Source organism: Salvelinus namaycush, chromosome 5, assembly GCF_016432855.1.
Source record: "Salvelinus namaycush isolate Seneca chromosome 5, SaNama_1.0, whole genome shotgun sequence".
NCBI lineage: Eukaryota > Metazoa > Chordata > Actinopteri > Salmoniformes > Salmonidae > Salvelinus > Salvelinus namaycush.
Genome location: NC_052311.1, coordinates 43,457,759 through 43,477,949, shown reverse-complemented (window position 1 = coordinate 43,477,949; position 20,191 = coordinate 43,457,759). Strand labels below are relative to the sequence as shown.

At 41.0% G+C, this 20,191-nt stretch overlaps 2 protein-coding genes across 3 annotated transcripts; one reads left to right on the top strand and one right to left on the bottom strand.

Moving 5' to 3' along the window:
• Positions 1–2,963: 2,963 nt before the first annotated feature.
• Positions 2,964–10,916, bottom strand: LOC120048312 (cytochrome P450 4B1-like). 2 transcript variants are annotated; one of them, XM_038994182.1, is made up of 13 exons: positions 10,625–10,915; positions 10,337–10,481; positions 10,171–10,215; positions 9,189–9,286; positions 9,053–9,082; positions 8,641–8,777; positions 8,160–8,314; positions 7,610–7,716; positions 6,968–7,158; positions 5,958–6,091; positions 4,670–4,734; positions 4,121–4,203; positions 2,964–3,565 (listed from the first exon to the last, which is right to left on the bottom strand). In XM_038994182.1, exons 1-13 carry the CDS (start codon positions 10,814–10,816, stop codon positions 3,388–3,390), a joined length of 1,560 nt encoding a protein of 519 aa, XP_038850110.1. In that variant the 5' UTR covers positions 10,817–10,915; the 3' UTR covers positions 2,964–3,387. The 2 variants fall into 2 exon arrangements, with proteins under 2 accessions (XP_038850110.1, XP_038850109.1); XM_038994181.1 differs by lacking the exon at positions 9,053–9,082 and having other exon boundaries at positions 9,159–9,286; positions 10,625–10,916.
• A 3,184-nt stretch (positions 10,917–14,100) lies between these two features.
• LOC120047549 (mediator of RNA polymerase II transcription subunit 18-like) lies at positions 14,101–17,479 on the top strand. Its single transcript, XM_038993080.1, has 3 exons — positions 14,101–14,341; positions 14,633–14,735; positions 16,599–17,479. The coding sequence occupies exons 2-3, from the start codon at positions 14,663–14,665 to the stop codon at positions 17,150–17,152; spliced, it is 627 nt and encodes a 208-aa protein (XP_038849008.1). The 5' UTR covers positions 14,101–14,341; positions 14,633–14,662; the 3' UTR covers positions 17,153–17,479.
• The last annotated feature ends 2,712 nt before the right edge of the window (positions 17,480–20,191 follow it).

Sequence of the window (20,191 nt, the reverse complement as noted above, 5' to 3'; positions counted from 1 at the left end):
CTGCAGACATTTTTTGGTGTTCCTCGACACAATCCTGTCTCGGTACTCTACGGACAATTTCTTCGACCTCATGGCTTGGTTTTTACTCTGAAATGCAGTGTCAACTGTGGGGCCTTTTATATAGACAGGTGTGTGTGTGCCTTTCCAAATCATGTCCAATCAATTGAATTTACCACAGGTGGACTCCAATTTAGTTGTAAAAACATCTCAAGGATTATACATGGAAACAGGATGCACCTGAGCTCAATTTAGAGTCTCATAGCAAAGGGTCTGAATACTCATGTAAATAAGGTATTTATTTATTTAATAAATTGGCAAAATTTTCAAACTGTTTTCGCCTTGTCATTATGGGCTATTGTGTGTTGATTAAGGAATGTTTTAAATTTAATCCATTCTAGAATATTGCTTTAACATAATACTGGAAAAAGTCAAGGAGTCTGAATACTTTCCAAATGCACTGTACATTTCTTTTTTTAATATCTATTTGAGAACTGTTTTATACATGATGGATTATTATAGGAATTGACATAAGCAGTTCAGAGTTTCTGAAAAATGTCCTTTTCTAAAGACGGAATAGGACTGTAGGTTTATTTTTACACTTCTATCAAGATGAGTGCCGTGAGGAGAGAATGTTATGTTTAATCAGTTTACATTCACAATCAATCTCGGTAATAAAGAAACATTAATAGACTGCACAGAGTATTTTTAAATGCTGTCAGCCCATTATCAAAAAGATATCGGTATGACCTGTGAGTTGCAACTCTGCCTGAATGTTAGTGAGTCCCTTAGTCCTCTAGATGGCGATATGTACAATGTAAATTTGCCTGATCTGAGCCACCGATTTTAAAATGGATTGGTCACATGAAATTAAAGGTGGTAAGGTTCTCAGTTGATGCAATTTGCTGTTGATAATTTTTTTGCAGGCCTTTGAAATTATTCATTTTTAAATATGGTACACATGGTCTTGCATCACATCCATAAAAGGGCTCTCAAAATTGAACTTCTTGATGTTCAAAGAACTGCGTTTGTTTTCACACCAGCCAAATAAATTCTTAGGTTGCCCCCTTTATTGGTTAATTAAACATTTGTTATATTTGAGCAATCTTGCACAAGCCATGCTATTTGTATCAACTTTGTACAGATGGACAGACATGTGTGCCCAGACCTTTTGTTCCTCTTTCGGAAGATGATGGCTTTTTTATTCACATAATACACTGTAAATAAAAAATGAATTTTGTCACAAACATGTCTTTATGTGCGGTTTACAGAGTAGTGTCATTTTTACGTGGTAGTAGGCCTATATCTTCAAACACCATGATTAAATTGGGTTTTGGTCAGTTATTTTTTGCATTCCAAGGATAGTAGCTATCTCAGTATCTACCAGCACATTGCATGAAGTGTTTGGCCTGTTACAGAATATTTCATAGACAAACATTGACCAGGCAGACTCATTTGTGAGGACTTTGAACACAGCCATCAGTGTTGGTCAGAGCATGCCAGTCTGTCAGTTATGTGGTGAAGGCCAGCCCAAACAGCACTTAATATTTCTTAATCCATCAGCTGGGAGATGCCCATCTAGTGTGACCCTTTACTCAGTGGCATGGATGCTAACTGTTGGGTGGTGGTTCAGACTTTACATACTCATGTGACACCATAGCAGAGTTGGGGTCAATTCCATTTCAAATCCAGTCAATTCAGAAAGTAAACCAAATTCCTTGAGAATTGGAATTTCCGTGTATATCCTGAATTGACTGGAATTGACCCCAACCCATAGCATCTTGGGTGTATTTAGGGATTGGAAAGCACTTTATTATTGCAGATAGAAATAGACTGAATACAGCTGACACGATTCCCTATCAGACAAACGTGTTGTGTAGAACAGAAATTGTCTATCTGAACGTTCGGCAACGTTACAGGCCCCTGATGTGGCACCATGCATTGCTCATGTTCAGGATGGCTGCTTTCTCTAGTCATTATGAATACCAGTCCAACAAGTCAAGTTTAGAATCATTTAACAACAATATAGTTAAGGTCAGTGACCTGTCCAACACATAGAAAACTCACTAGTATTAAAGCACTGGTTTTGTGGGTGGGTGTGGACATTGAATCATTTTGCATTTCCACTGCTTTCTCAGTGGGTTTCTGACCATCTATTTTTCCGTTTTGTTCCCCAAATCACCACAAGGAAGGAACACATTCACATCACCACATGGTAGGATTGTAAAAGAGAGAGTTTACTCAATTAAACAAATGACACATTGGTTTTCTTACCCTGTAAGCAGTCTATGGACAAGGTATGACAGCAATTCATGCTTTGGTTGATTTCCCCTTGCACCGTTTTAGCATTTGTGGCACAAATCCCATTCAAGTCATGGGACTGATATTAGAATTTTTCGTGCATCATGTCCATGTCATCCAACAGTATCTCAAATTGATTGTGAAGCTCAAGCTCACTTATAGATTATTTGAACATGATGCGTGAAAAAAACTAATACCGGTCCCATGACTTGGGAATGGGATAGCGTGTGGAAACAGTGCCAGGGAAACTAAACCAGAGCATGGATTGCTGTCGCACCTTGTCCACAGACTGCTTACAGGGTAATGAAACCAATATTACCTTTGTAATCTGGGTGAACTATCCCATAGTACTTACATTGATTGTTTTATGTATTTAAATAAAGGTAAAATAAATAAAATACAAATAATTTGAAGTGCTATGTAGATTCAAGTGGCAGCGAGGGAATAAGTGTTAAATTACGTGAGGTAGCGTGCTGGAAACACCATGCAAAACACAAACTTGCCTGGTAAACCGTATAGGCTTGGATATGTTATGGATAACAACGAAGAGAAATCATGTCATAAGAACCTCTTATTGTTCTTAAAGGGACAGAGGTACACTCTCAACGGAACTGTCTTGAAAATACATTGATTTGAGAGAACGCAAATGAATGGATTACACCAGCAATTTCCTGAGTGGTTTGCACCACACTTTTATTTGAAATAGTGAGAATAACATGAACTCAATCCTATGTCTATTCCTTTTCAAACTGTCACATCACTGACAAGGGACATTGACTTACCATAGGCTATATGTCAAAAGGAAAAACAAACAACATTTAGGCAGTTAGTTACTGGCAAAATATTAGTAACATAAATTAGTGTTAAATTCATCTTTGTATATAAGACATTATATAAAATTCCCTTTACATGGATATTTCAATAAAAATTCTGAATATAGCTTTGAGAAGTTAATATTTGAAAAATATTCCTTAAATCAAAGTTTTATTTCCCATTTCCTGGTGAATTAGCATGTTAAAAACAAATTCATATGAACATTCCACAAACAGTAGCCTATGCCTGATAATAAAAGTGCAACTATAACATTCCTTATGGTTCAAGATCGACAGGTTTGATTTTCACATGGATCCCATTGAGTGAGCGGAGCACCAGTCTTGGAATCATTTTTGGTTTCTTCATTGGGTCCTCGGTCAGCTGATATCGCTTGAGTGTCTGTGCCACCACCACCTTCATCTCATTCATGGCAAAGTTCTGCCCAATGCAGTTTCTACAGAGGGAGAAAAATACATTGAAAGAATTGTGTTGTAGAACTACTGTACATTCACCCTGTGTAATAAAGAAGTTATGCGGTAAGATTATCAAAGGTTTATAGCTCTTTTATATAATAAAACATCATATAATAAAATATCATCAGACAGAACCTACAGCTCTTTGTAGTGAGTTCAGCCTGTGCCTACTCTACAGACCTATAATAACTACTGTTGTGTCAGAGGGGGATGGGATCTAGCCTGATCCCACATCCATTTGTGCTATTTTGCCAAATCCTACTTTCATTGTCATGCCAAACAAGACAGTACAAAACAGATCTGGGACCATGCTAGGTCCCATCCCCCTTTGACACAACAATCAGTGTTATTATAGTTAGGTTGGATCTAGATCACAGGCATCAAGGGACCGAAGGGCTCCAAAATCCAGTCAGGTAAATGAGTAGGTCTATGGTTCCATCCTAGTCCCAGACTACTAATGTGAGAACCAAACCCTGCTGCCAATGCTGCTCTCTTAAATAGTGGCTGAGTCACATGGCACTGGTGTGGTAACGAACCTCGGGCCGGCAGAGAAGGGGACAAAGGCATGGGGTGATCTTTTTGCAGAGTTCTTGGGCAGAAATCGGAGTGGGTCGAATGCCTACAAGAATACAAAATAGAAGAGAGACAAATAGTAAATAGAAACAGTGGAAAATACTATATATATATAGACAGCTGGTCCCAAATATGTTTGTGTTGTCTTGTTCATTGTCACTGCAAACATGACCATATGAGTTGGCAAGACAGCACAAACCAGGCTGGTGAGACAAACTGCCACCAGGCTTGTGTAAACAGGTTTCAGTTCCCCATTGTGTAAACCCTGAATCTTATAGCGATAGATTAGTCAAAATCAGACCCATGGTCTTACTGCTAGGTCATAAGGATTTCATTACAAACTAACTCAGCAACAGCCCCTTCCTCTGTCAATACTCTAGACCAGAAACACATGATTTGATGACGCATGTTCAGCTGTTCAAGCTAGCATTTCTTCTACTACTAATCACAAATGATATTAACCCTGTGCAATGTTCATGAGAAAATTGTGTTCATCAAGATGGTGTGCTTACGTTAGGGTTCTCCCAAACGGTTGCGTTCCTATGAATGCCAAAAATGCTGGTTCCAACAAGACAACCTAGAGGGCGAAAAGAGAGATGAATTATACTTGCACAGTGTTAGCGCTTGACATCTGTTTCGTTTCCTATGGACACAGCGATAATATTGTCCATGCTGCAAAAGGATCCATCTGCTGAGGCAGAAAGAGAGACTATCTGGACAGATTCTTGTCGGTCATTGGCAGTAATAAACACGATGAGAAGAACATGGTGAGAATGCTCCAACAGCACCAATTCATTTGATATAAAAAAAACACTAGGGGCCAGTTTACAGGACACAGATTAAGCCTAGTCCTGGACTAAAAGCACTTTAAATGGAGGACCTCCAATTAATATTTTACTTAGTCCAGGACTAGGCTTAATGTGTGTCCAAGAAACTGGCACTAGAAAATATATCAGTTTATGAAAAAGATGAATAAACACACTGATTGTAGAGACACAGTTCGTCTCTACATACGAACTAGTTGGTGACAATCGCAATGCAATAAGGAGAACTAGCCCTGGAGACAAACAAACACAAGTTAATATTTAATTTGTTATAGTCGATGACCGAGGCAAAGGTTAGGGAGGACTCCATTGCAACCCCTTATGGCCTCATGTTAAGCTACAGTGTTACGGCTTTCTTCCTGGGATGAAGGAGAGGACCAAAATGCAGCGCAGTTAGTGTTCAACATGTTTAATTAAACAATAAACGATGAACATTAACAAACATTACAAAACAACAAACGTGAAAGCCGAGACAGTCCTATCTGGTGCAGAACATAAACACAGAGACAGGAAACAACCACCCACAATCCCCAACACAAAACAAGCCACCTATATATGATTCTCAATCAGGGACAACGATTGACAGCTGTCTCTGATTGAGAACCATATTAGGCTGAACACAGAAACAGACGAACTAGACACACAACATAGAATTCCCACACAGCTCACGTCCTGACCAACACTAAACAAGCAAAACACATAAGAACTCTGGTCAGGACGTTACATACAGAGCCATTGTGCCTTTAAAACTATAATTTAAAAAAGTCCCCTGCATGGCCTGGAGTGGTCGGTGTAGTGGTTAGTTCCACTGCCTACAGCAAATATACCTACCAGTGTCGGCGTGGATTTGATTCCGACCCACTGCCTGTGTGACCCACTCTCCTACCACTGTCTCGCCTCAGTCCAGTAAAATGTACAAAATAGTCCCCTTCAGTACATCACAACGCATTTTTTTTCTTCAAATGTACACATTTACCTTTAGGCACAGTCCTCCCATCGAAGAACGTCATAGGTTTGGTTATCTTCCTGGACATCCCAGGTACAGGAGGGTAGAGGCGGAGGGATTCCTTTATACACATGGTTGTGTACGGTATTTTACTGAGATCTTCCCTGAAGAATGCAGAACATTATCTTTATATCAATTCTCTTTTAGTAAACACGTTGCCATGTATTGTGTGGCTCCAATCTAAGAGCAAACACAGGCTGATCTCCCTTTACTCTATCTATATCTAAAATAAAGGAACGGCTTTGGTAACTAGTTCCAAACATGGAGCCTATTGGCGATTGTGTAGCCCTTAACTGCAATCAATGACCAAAAGCGCCCTCTTTGGCCTCATGGGTGGAATGTTATTAATATTTTGCACCATTTCATAATGAATAAATATTTAAAATATTTAGGAAGAAAATCCGGTGTTTCTATGTCAAACCATTTTGTTATATTTCAGTCTTCTGTGATGTATATAAAGTGTAATATTGGGATGCAAGCTCAAAATGTAATACATTTCAAGTCTATATCTGAAATGGTACAGGTGACATGGTACAGCCCATAACCATGTGTGTGAGGTCTAGACTTTTGTTTCAAAGTAGATTTGTTTAAGACTACCAAGAATCACTCTGAGTGACCCTGATTTAGCCCACTGCAGTAAAAGGTTAAATGATCCCCAAAGTAACAAAAGAGTCATTTATATATACTGTAGCTGCGGACTGTAAAATAACCAAATAAAACCTTGAAACTGATATACACCCCACAGCATGATCTCTGAAAAATACATCTGGACAGTACAGCCTTCCACTTCATGGCACTCTCCTCCAGCCAAATGAATGCATATCTAACATGCAACATGATCAGGACAGTAAATCAGGGCCCGTAAAGCATCTCAGAGTAGGAGTGCTGATCTAGGATCAGTTTTGTCTTTTAAATCATCATGATCAGCATTCCTACTCTGAGGCGCTTTATGAATACGGGCCCTGGACAGTGGAACCTACCATTCCATGGTGTCCCTCCCCTCCAGGGCGCTGATGACCTCGTCCCTGCAGATCTGCTGGTGCTCCGGGTTGCAGGCCAGGCTGTACAGGGTCCAGGAGATCCCACTGGCTGTGGTGTCGTGCCCCTCAAACATGAAGGTGTCCACCTCCGCTCGGATAGCCTCATCTGACAGGCCCTGCTGGTCCTCGTCCTGGATTGAAAACCATCAGGAACAATCAGATCCTTGCATGTCCTTCCTTGTTTGGCTTCATTTTATGGAAAAGGTATAACTCGCAGACCTATAATGTTGCTAGCCTGGTCTCAGATCTGTTTGTTCTCTTGCCAACTCCATTGCTCATTGTCAAGCCACGCCATGTGTTTGGCATGATAATGACTGACAAGGAGTTGGATAGCAAAAACAAACTGGCACTCGGGCTATCGTGTTACCAGTTGCATGGAGAGAGAATATAATGACTAGAAAAGAAACTCTGGCACACTGGCGATCTTGAGGCTACGATGAGTTTCTATTCGAATTGACTTCATTCAATGACATACTATGCCATCGCCGACGTAGCCGTTTTAACTAATGACCTGGTTAGATGATCGCATAAATGGCATAATGGTGGATAATAGTGTAGTAGCGTAATAGAGGTGTGACGTACTCTCGCGCAAAGCAGGATATCCAGAAAGTCCAGGTTTCTCTTAGCCTGTATCCTGCCCAGTTCCTTTTCGTCCTTTAAGGCCTCTTTTCGCTTTCGTATGATTTCCTCTACAAGCAAAGGGCATCAATAAATCAAAATCAAGATCAAAATGTATTTATAAAGCCCTATTTACATCATAGATGTCACAAAGTTCTAAACAGAAACCTAGCCTAAAACCCCAAACAGCATGCAATGCAGATGTAGAAGCACGGAGGCTAGGGAAAAACTCCCTAGGAACACATCATGGGAGAGCATCAGACATAGCAGCAGCAGCATAGCTCATTCTATTGACACGGTTATAACATGGTTAAGCCCATAGCTGTACATGAATACAAGATGTATAATCAATAGGAAATACATACATGCATACTCCACAAGGCGAATGCATGCATGCTGCTTTTTCAGCGTACATTTGCTTTGTCAAATTCATACATATAAATGTTTTCAGGGCTGAGACCTGCTGGTGCAGAGGATTAAGATCATCATTCCAACCTTCATTCACAGAACGCACCTGTATGACTGTGTGCAACATTGCATGCTTTCCTGTATTTGTACCCATGTGGGCTAAGTTGGAAGATCCACTCGCTGTGGTAGGGAAAGGTCCGGAAGCGGACATTCACCAGATCACTGAGCTCGTACACAGCCTTGATGTACGAGTTGGTTCCACTGAAATGAGAGTAAAACAACAGAAAAGTATAAGTTACTTCCTCTCAATCATTGCTTATAGGCAGGGCCCTGAGTTTTTCCTGATCATGTGATCTGGCCCAAAAATCTCTGGGCCCGTACTCACAAAGAGTCTCTGAGTAGGAGTGCTGATCTAGGATCAGGTCCCCTCTGTCTATATAATCATATGAATTATGATCTAAAAGGAAAATCTGATCCTATACCAGCTTTCAATTTTTATAACATTAACACTGACAAGACAAGATTTTCAAGATGGGCAGATGTAAATGGCAGATAATGCAGTGGTTAAAAACATTTAACTGACTGACCTCTCTCCCCCTCGCACTGTCTGGCAGTTAGTGTTGGAGCTGAAGGCACACTTCATAATGCTGTCCAGTGTCATGAGGCTCACATGCTCAAATAACTCAAATGACTCGTCGGATTTTGATTGAGTCTCCCATTTGTCCTGGAACAGAAAGAGGACAGACATAGTCAACTTGCACAAGATGGATAGTTACATACTCATAGTACATCACTCCCTTATTAAATGACCCCTTTAGCTTGTTCATGCAGAATTGCCCTCCATATTCAGTTGTCAAACTATACAGCATTCTAATACAGTTGGGAGAATATGTAACGTTAACTCTTATGCAATTAGCTTTTTTGGATCCAGAAATCCCCCCCAAATAGGCTATGGTTGTCAACCTGTACAGTAATTAGGGTAGAGATAACAAAACGCACCAGCATAGTTTTGGCAGAATCAGCCATCATTTTGACATAGGGCTTTAAAACATCGTAATGGAAGGTCAACCTGTACAGTAATTAGGGTAGAGATAACAAAACGCACCAGCATAGTTTTGGCAGAATCAGCCATCATTTTGACATAGGGCTTTAAAACATCGTAATGGAAGCCAGGGGTCAGGAGTCTTCTGTGGCGGAACCATTTCTGACCTTCAGACACCAGTAAACCATCCCCTAGAGAGAGAGAGAGAGTGAGAGAGAGAGAGAGAGAGAGAGAGAGAGAGAGAGAGAGAGAGAGAGAGAGAGAGAGAGAGAGAGAGAGAGAGAGAGAGAGACAGAGAGCACATCCTGAGAAACACATATGTTGTACGTTCATGCAAAAGAATAGAAGTAAAGAATATACACTACCGTTCAAAAGTTTGGGGTCAATTTCTTGCATGGAATAGCCTTCACTTCTCATAACAAGAATAGACTGACGAGTTTCAGAAGAAAGTTATTTGTTTCTCATCATTTTGAGCCTGTAATCAAACCCACAAATGCTGATGCTCCAGATACTCAACTAGTCCAAAGAAGGCCAGTTGTATTGCTTCTTTAAGCAGGACAACAGTTTTCAGCTGTGCTAACATAATTGCAAAAGGGTTTTCTAATGATCAATTAGCCTTTTAAAATGATAAACCTGGATTAGCTAACACAACGTGCCATTGGAACACAGGAGTGATGGTTGCTGATAATGGGTCTCTGTACGCCTATGTAGATATTCCATAAAAAAATCTGCAGTTTCCAGCTACAATAGTCATTTACAACATTAACAATGTCTACACTGTATTTCTGATCAATTTGATGTTATTTTAAGGGCAAAAATGTGCTTTTCATTAAAAAACAAGGAAATGTCTAAGTTACCCCAAACTTTTGAACGGTAGTGTACATTATAACCATAACTGTATAATTGCCTAAGTGGAATGTGTCATAACGTTATTGAAAACCAGAACTGCACCCAAAAGGATGAATATTAGAAAATGCCGATTCTTAAAATATCTGCAGTTAAATATATAGAATCTAATGTTGTTGGTTCAATATTTGTAACATATGTGATTATGGCAAAGACAATGCAACCTTACCTATCCATGGAATAAGAAATCTATATGAAAGGTCATCTTTGGGCTCTATTAAGAAAGAGAGTGAAACCGGTATTCTATCACATGTACTGAGATTCCATAGATAGACATACATAGATGCAACTAGTTTAAATAATGATGTGAGTATTGTCGTTCAAAAGAGACCAACCTGTTGATGCCAGGATGGTTTTGACATAATCTGGGTGGTGAATATTGAGGATGGAAACAAATGGACCAAACCACATTTGAAATGCAAGGGGGTACGATTCTCCCCATTTGACAACCTTATACATATCGTTCCCATCTTGTTTAAACTGCAAGACAACAGAGAAAACATGCACTTATATTTTAAAGCAGCAAACGCACGAGCGTGACACCGAAACTTGCCTCTGAAGCTGATGCTACAATGTTGAAGTCACTCAATGTGCACGTTCAAGAAATTCTTATTTTAACCTACCTCTCGTACATGCCCGAAAAGCCAGTGTTTTGGTGGTCCTGGGAATGTCTCGAGCGCCCGAATCAATTCATTCCTTTTGACAATAAGTTTAGAGATTTTAAGAATGATATAGACCAAGCTAAATATTGCAACCAAGTGATGAATGCGATAGGAATCTAGCGTCACTTTTTTCAACGTTTCAAATAACTCCATTGCAATGGACGTCTAACTGCCGAAGGCTACCATTGACAACTTTTACAACAAAAGATCACGGTCTGGTTAATGACATAACTGCGAGAAGCAGAAGAGAGTAGGGTGGGTGGTTTGAGGTTTGTCCCCCAGACAAATGTTGAGGGGCGGAGTCCAGCCTGCCAGAGCAGACAAGGCACTGCATACCAATTATTTGCCTTGATCTATCTAATTCTTGTTTATTCTTAAATCCTTGATATCTTAAAATATTCAGCTCTGCAAATATCAGAATCATGTTTTCCCACCTGACAGTCATCATGACTGATTAGAGCTCTATATTATCAGGAGAACACACAACCTTGGGGAACCCCAAGAGGAGGACACTGCTGGACAAAATACAAACAAATGTTGGACATTGGCCATCAACCTCTACTATAATATATAGTAGATTATATACTGTAGTCAGGTAGCATATGTTGACTTCCTGTTAACCCTTTGATTGGCTATCCCTCTCTGAATAACAACATAAAGGCCACGATCTAGGTCGAAACATAATGTATCTAACAGCAATTGCAACGCAAGGGAACCAACCTTTCCGATGAAGGCTTATAAGCCTAGTGACTAATGACATGCTCTCAATTAACACATCAGATTTCACATTTGGTGTTAATGCCTTGCAAGAAGCTGCGTGCAAACCCGCTGATGGAAAATGGAGCTCCAGAACACATTAGTCAAGGACCCCATTTTGTGTCACTGACACCTACACCACAGCCTATGCCATTGGTTCAGAGGAAACATCTGTGTGGGAGGTGTTGATAAATGTTTATGTAAAGTATTATTTCTGTTTCCTACTGAGTCAACTGTTCGATTTGTGATTTGTAACTTCTGCTTAATTTCCTATAGCTTTAAATTACAATCGTTAAGTGGCAGTTTAGGGGTAGGCCTGTAGCCTGCACATTTTAGAGCAGATTACTTGTGGCTGTTTTAAATACAATGCTTAAGTAGGGACTAATCTCTGCCTCAACAGTGTTTATTGTAATCATGATCGCTACCTCTGCCATAATTATTGTATATATGTTTTGGGCCTCATTTCCAACATCAGGTAAGTGTCTGAAATTTACAAAAACAGTAATATCACTCAATACTTAGCTGAGTGAAACTACCTGGGGGTTAGAATTCTCACATATGTATTGACCTTTATTGAAAATTCAAAAGGCTATACAGTGTTTAATCTTATTGTACACTGTTATACAGCCAAACAATTAGTATACAGATGTACCACAGAAACATAAAAATATATGTTTTTGAATACTCATTGAAATGTCAATATTCAAATGTCTCTCTGGATGTTGAAAACCTGCTAATCAGTTTAATCAAATAGGACATGCGTTGAGTGATTTGTTTAGGCTATTGACAAAGCTGAATTAACATTATGTTGTTATTGTTTTCTATAGGCATAAGAGAAATTGATAACTATTTCAATCATCAATCCATCATTTATTCATCCATTCCTTACATATAAACCTTTTATAAACACTTTATGAAAAGTACTTTCATGTAATGCTATTGTACTTATTGTTTTTATCAATCTGTTGTAGAATCTTCAAGTCCTCTTCGCATACCGCTTGGGAGAATATTGTTGATACCCTGCATAAGTAATGAAAATCATCCAGAATCTTTTAGCTGGTTTTACAGTACAAACAATGTTGGTCAGCGCCGCACCCAGATTTTTCACGAGGATAAAAGTGGCCTACATCTCCTTTCCAAAGATTTATGGCATAGAAAGAGTGTTTTAAGGAATCGTTCACTTGTAATCAGCCCTTTTACAGAGGAGGATCAAGGAATATACTCATGTGAAGTGTATAAAAATGACAAGATCACATATGGATTGTCCACTTCAGTTGTTCTTGAAAAAGGTTAGTCAGCCTATTATAATTGGAGATCATTTGCAAGCGGATTGATCGTCTACACTAAATTAGTTTACAGCTCACCCTAACCATCTATCTCTTTATTTAGAATCTCACATGCCAGTAATAACCACTGTGTCAAGCAGTGGTTTTATGCATGAAGTAACTAAGAATGTGATTACCAGCACATATTACGCACTTGACTCCACTCTGAACAACACCACCAACAAAAGCATAGGTGAGACCCAAAAGGAGTAGTTCTTAAACCCCAATCTCACTGACTTTCCACATGTTCTCTAACATCAACAGGATGGTCAGATACTTTACTAACAGCATTTTCTGTAGTAACACTACGCAACACTGTTGCCTCTTTTACAGACAATGGGCCTACTCCTCCAGATAACCGAGAACCTCATTGGCTGGCATCAACAGTAGCTGGAGTCTCTGCAGCTGTGTGCCTTTTCCTTGTTGCACTGACACTGTTTAAATTATGCCATTTCAAATGGAGAATACTCGCAGGTAGGATAAATATTCTGTATTGTTATCTTTGAAGATGGGGAGATCACAAGATTAATACAATTGTTTGGAGATGGTAATGCAGTTTGAGGCCCTATCTGTTTTAATGGAAATGTTTGTCTGTTTGTTCAAATGTTGAAGCTTCTGCCAATCAACTTCTCTGTGGTGGCCAGGGGACCAGCTTTGTAAGTTCTTGTATCTAGCTGACATTACTACTATTATTCTTGATAAAACGATGATGATGATGTTTAGTTGCACATCAGTATAGTATTATGCACATACATCTATGCATCTCCTTTCAACAGGAGGAAGAAACTACACTTGTTTATTCATCCTTGGTTATCAGGAGACTCCAACAGAGAGATGACATCAGAAATGACAACGAGTGTGTGTACAGTCATATCAGGGTCTAGGAACTAAGAATGACACTACTTTGATGAGAGGGGTGATAAATAGTTTAAATCAAGTTTTTCCATTGTGCTCAGGCACACAAAATGCCAAAAGGCACACTGTTGTTGGGAATGATTTGTATGCTTTGAATTGGTTTGTTTTATATTCTATGTCAAAAAGTAATATAATCACATTATGGCATGACCTTTTGTTTGTATTAAATTGGTATTGCACTGTGTCAAGCACTTCTGTACTTTTAACCTTTAAACCACTATAAAAAAAATAAAAGGAAGAAAGCCTGCTTTATATCTTAAAAAGCATAAAGCCTGCGTATTTAGATGTCTATACATTTTATTTGTGACATACTTGTAAACAAGCTGCTGAAATGTGACATTTTGAAATCATCGATCCGCTGAGTTGCTTTCAGAACTCTACAACGTTTCTGTTCTTGAATGCCCCTTGCTGCATACCGTTGCACAATGCGCATACGCGGCTCTGGGTGAGAAGTATGATAGCTAGCTAGCTATTCCTCCCCCATCACACGGGCTCAACTCTAGCCAATCTGTCACTGTGAACGTTGAAAACTTTTATTTGTACCTGCCTAGCAACGTAGCTAGCTAGTTTCAATGTAACTATGAGCTAACGTTAGCTAGGTCGCAAGTTAGCTTGAATTGCTGCAGTGGCAGTTTGGGAAGGAAGAAGCAGGTACTCGGCAGTCCAAGCCGCCAAACACAAGGTAAGTTAAGTGCATTTTGCCTAATTTCTCAGTGACTTTTTCTTATCGGTGACTTGTTTCATTTTTTCTGTAGCTTATTTGGCTAGCTAGCTAACTGGCTAACTAACTATTTGTTTGAATGAAATAAGATACTGTCTGTCTAAACTAGCTCTAACTAGCCTGATAGCTTAGCCAGTCAGGAAAGATGGCTAGGTTAGAGATGCAATCATTAATAAATTATGTTTATAGTCATAACGGTAGTCTATGTAATACGAATTGATTGAGGTGTTTGAATTTTTCCAATTGCTCTAGCTCTAGCGACCTGTCTGACACTGACGAGTGATGGAGGCCCCACCAGTCTCAGTGCTGCCCATCACGGGGGGCACAATTAGCATGATGGAGTACCTGCTGCAAGGTGAGTTTACCTCGGTCGAGATTCAAACGTCTCCAGTAGGGCAGGCGTACCTATTTGGTATTCTGTGTCTGAAGTGTGGTTGGGTATCTTGTAGGGGTCTTCAAAAATATATCCAGATCATATTCAATGTAAATACAGTGCATTCGGAAAGTATTCAGACCCCTTCACGTTTTCCACATTTTGTTACGTTATAGCCTTATTATAAAATGTATTAAATAGTTTTTTCCCCTCATCAATCTACACACAATACCACATAATGACCAAACAAATTGGTTTTGCGAATGTAAAGATAAATAAAATATCACATTTACATACGCATTCAGACCCTTTACTCAGTACTTTGTTGAAGCACCTTTGGCCGTGATTACAGCTCAAGCCCCTTGTCTTCCTGGGTATGACTTTACAATTTTGCCACACTGGTATTTGGGGAGGTTCTCCCATTCTTCTCTGCAAATCCTATAAAGCTCTGTCAGGTTGGATGAGAAGCATCGCTCCACAGCTATTTTCAGGTCTCTCCAGAGATGTTCGATCGGGTTCAAGTCCGGGCTCTGGCTGGGCCACTCAAGGACATTCAGAGACTTGTCCCCAATCCACTCCTGCGTTGTCTTGGCTGTGTGCTTAGGGTCGTTGTCCTGTTGAAAGGTGAACCTTTGCCCCAATCTGAGGTTCTGAGTGCTCTGGAGCAGGTTTTCATCAAGGATCTCTCTGTACTTTGCTCCGTTCATCTTTCCCTCGACCCTGACAAGTCTCCCAGCCCCTGCTGCTGAAAAACATCCCCACAGCATGATGCTGCCACCAGCATGATGCTGCCACCAGCATGATGCTGCCACCAGCATGCTTTCCTGTAGGGATGGTGCCAGGTTTCTTCCAGACGTGACTCTTTGGCATTCAGGCAAAAGAGTTCAATCTTGGTTTCATCAGACCAGAGAATCTTGTTTCTCATGGTCTGAGTCCTTTAGGTGCCTTTTGGCTAATGCCAAGCGGGTTCTCCCATCTCCACAGAGGAACTCTGGAGCTCTGTCAGAGTGACCATCTGGTTCTTGGTCACGTCTCTGACCAAGGCCCTGCTCCCCCGATTGCCCAGCTCTAGGAAGTCTTGGTGGTTCCAAACTTCTTCCATTTTTAAGAATGATGGAGGCTATTGTGTTCTTGGGGACCTTCAATGGTGCAGATTTTTTTGTACCCTTCCCCAGATCTGTGTCCCTCGACACAATCCTGTCTCGGAGCTCTACGGACAATTCCTTCGACCTCATGGCTTGGTTTTTGTTCTGCCATGCACTGGCAACTGTGGGACCTTATATAGACAGGTGTGTGCCTTTCCAAATCATGTCCAATCATTTGAATTTACCACAGGTGGACTCCAATCAAGTTGTAGAAATATCTCAAATATGATCAATGGAAACAGGATGCACCTGAGCTCAATTTGGAGTCTCATAGCAAAGGGTCTGAATACTTATGTAAATAAGGTATTTCTGTTTTTTATTTGTGTAAACCTGTTTTTGCTTTGTCGTTATAGGGTATTGTGTGTAGATTGAGGATTTTTTTTATTGTATTAATTTTAGAATAAGGCTGTAACGTAACAAAATGTGGAAAAGGTCAAGGGGTCTGAATACTTTCCGAATGCACTGCATGTTCAGCTGAAGAACCCATACCAGCCCCTGTGCTGTGGCTTGGTCAACTACGTATCAGTTAGTTGCAATTCAATAATTGGAAATTGCTGTCTATTTTCATTGAGGCCTTTTACATTTTTGAATTAGCATTTCAATTCACTCTTAAAAAGTTCAAATGGCAAGTTGCACTGATTCAAGCTACACTTGTTAATATAACATTGCTTACACTGTTCTGTCATGTCACCACACTCAGGCAGCGTCTTGGACCAGGCCCTCGAAAGCCTATTGCACCGCCTCCGGGGCCTTTGTGACAACATGGAACCCGAGACGTTTGCTGACCATGAGCTGGTCTACCTCCTGAAGGGCCAGCAGGGCAACCCGTTCCTGTTGCGAGCCCGCCGCTCCCTCTCCCACCCCACAGTGCCCTGGCACCTGCGCTACCTGGGCCAGCCGGAGGTGGGTGACAAGTCCCGCCACGCGCTGGTTCGCAACTGTGTGGATGTGGCCGCCTCGCACAGCCTGCCCGACTTCCTCAATGAAATGGGCTTCCGCATGGACCACGAGTTCGTAGCCAAGGGCCACATTTTCCGCAAAGGCGTGCTCAAAGTGGTGGTGAGTAAACTGTCTCGCATCCTGGTCCCCGAGAATACAGAGAACACTGAGCCGCTGTCACTCTCCTACCTGGTGGAGCTCAGTGTATTGGTCCCCGCGGGCCAGGATACCATGTCAGAGGACATGCGCAGCTTCGCTGAGCAGCTCAAGCCCCTGGTTCATCTGGAGAAGATTGACCCCAAGAGACACATGTAAGAAGGAGTGTTTTATGATGAGCCTCTGTTGGCTGTCATGGACAAAGTGTAGTTTTTATTAAAACATATATTTTTTTTTTTCATGGGACTTATTTTTGTATGATTCCTATGAGAAAGCGCTTTCCCATAGTCCTTTGTCTCTGTGAATGAACTCTAGATCTCACAATCTTGATGCGTGTCTCGTACATTTGGAGAAGGACCATCTGTCATTTGGATGTTAGTGGTGTTTGACAAGGACTTCACAGGAGGTTTATGACATAGCTAACATGGACGATGTGACAAATGAGGCTTTGAATGAGTCAATAAATAACAATGTTTCTATTCACAGTGCCGGACTCTTAGAACATACGTTTTGTGTGGTGCTGATAGTGCTTTGTTCTGTCTTGGAGATGTTTTAAGAAATGCACAGAGCTATAGTGTTTATTTAAAATTATTTTTCTCAACTCAACAGTGTCGTCTTGGTTTGCAGCATTCAACAGGTGCGTGTGCAGCAGGACACAACATCGTGGAATGTTCAGACAGGCCAGTTTGTTCTAATCTACATATTCACAACATATTCTGACATGTAGAATAATATATCATTACATTTAAGTCGTTTAGCAGATGCTCTTATTCAGAGCGACCTACAGATGCAATTGGGCATGCCTTGCTTAAGGACACATCGACAGATTTTCCACTGGCTCGGGGAATCAAACCAGCAAACTTTCGGTTACTGGCCCAACGCCCATACCTGCCGCCCCATCATTCCAGCTCTATTAATAACATTTCTATCTGCAACATTCCCCAATGTTTGTCTTCTAAATGTGACCCTGTTGACAGGTGCCATTTCCAATGTTTACCACTAGGGAGCTCTCCTACTCTATTTGTAAAAACAGCCTTTCTGGTTAGAGCTAGTTATATCTGCACCTCGGATCATCTACACATGAGCCGTGGTTGCCATGGTAATAATTAGCCACGAGATCTGCACCTCTCATCCCACAACTCTAATTAGCTTTTTCAATTGCTTAATGATATATATATACCTGTGAAAGCTTTTCCTTTCTTCCTCTCACAAAAGCATTGATTTCCCTTCCCCTCTCACTTCTCTTAACCCATTAGTACATCAATGGCAACCTACGCGGAGGGAGGCTCTTATAAGTACAAGACCTGAGGCCTCAGGTTGTTTAATCTACAGTCATAATTTCAAAATGGTCTTGTCTCCATTGTGTCATCACGTCCGTTCTTGGCTAGAGATCAGTTTTCCTCTGATGCCCTCCCATATACAGTGCATTCGGAAAGTATTCAGACCCCGTCACTATTTCCACATTTTGTTATGTTACAGCCTTATTCTAAAATTGATTAAATGCATTTTTTCCTCAATCTACTCACAATACCCCAGAATGACAAAGCGAAAACAGGTTTTTCGAAATGTTTTTACATTTATTAAAAATAAAAACATATTGTTTACATAGGTTTTCAGACCCTTTGCTATGAGACTTGAAATTGAGCTCAGGTGCATCCTGTTTCCATTGATCATCCTTGAGACGTTTCTACAACTTGATTAGAGCACCTGTGGTAAATTCAATTGATTGGACATGATTTGGAAAGGCACACACCTGTCTATATAAGGTCCCACAGTTGACAGTGCATGTCAGAGAAAAAAAATCTGAGCTTCTCTGTGGAGATGGTTGTCCTTCTGGAAGGTACTCCCATCTCTGCAGCACTCCACCAATCAGGCCTTTATGGTAGAGTGGTCAGACGGAAGCCACTCCTCAGTAAAAGGGCACATGACTGACCACTTGGAGTTTGCCAAAAGGCACCAAAAGGACTCTCAGACCATGAAAAACCAGATTCTCTTGTCTGATGAAGCCAAGATTGAACTCTTTGGCCTGAATGCCAAGCGTCACGCCTGGAGGAAACCTGGCACCATCGCTTCGGTGAAGCATGGTGGTGGCAGCATCTTGCTGTGGCAGGTACTGGGAGACTAGTCAGGATCGAGGGAAAGATGAACGGAGCAAAGTACAGAGAGATCCTTGATGAAAACCTGCTACAGAGCACTCAGGACCTAAGACTGGGGCAAAGGTTCACCTTCCAACAGGACAACGACCCTAAGCATACAGCCAAGACAATGCAGGAGTGGCTTCGGGACAAGTCTCCCTAATGTCCTTGAGTGGCTCAGCCAGAGCCCGGACTTGAACCCGATCGAACATCTCTGGAGAGACCTGAAAATAGCTGTGCAGCGACACTCCCTATCCAACCTGACAGAGCTTGAGAGGATCTACAGAGAAGAATGGGAGAAACTCCCCGGTGTGCCAAGCTTGTAGCGTCATACCCAAGAAGGCTCGAGGCTGTAATCGCTCCCAAAGGTGCTTAAACAGAGTAAAGGGTCTGAATACTTACAGTACCAGTCAAAAGTTTGTACACAGTGTCACCAGCAAAGCACCATTACAACACCACCTCCATGCTTCACGGTTGGAACTACACATGCGGAGATCATCCGTTCACATACGCTGCGTCTCACAAAGACATGGCAGTTGGAACCAAAAATCTCAAATTTGGACTCATCAGACCAAAGGAAGGATTTCCACCGGTCCAATGTCCATTGCTCATGTTTCTTGGCCCAAGCAAGTCTCTTCTTCTTGTTGGTGTCCTTTAGTAATGGTTTCTTTGCATAAATTCAACCATGAAGGCCTGATTCATGCAGTCTCCTCTGAACAGTTGATGTTGAGATGTGTCTGTTACTTGACCTCTGTGAAGCATTTATTTGGGCTGCAATTTCTGAAGCTGGTAACTCTAATAAACGTATCCTCTGCAGCAGAGGCAACTTGCGGTCTTCCTGTCCTGTGGCGGTCCTTATGAAAGCCAGTTTCTTCATAGCGCTTGATGTTTTTTGTGACTGCACTTGAAGAAACTATCAAAGTTCTTGAAATGTCTTAATGTAATGATGGACTGTCATTTCTCTGCTTATTTGAGCTGTTCTTGCCATAATATGAACTTGGTATTTTACCAAATAGGGCTTTCTTCTGTATACCACCCACAACACAACTGATTGGCTCAAATG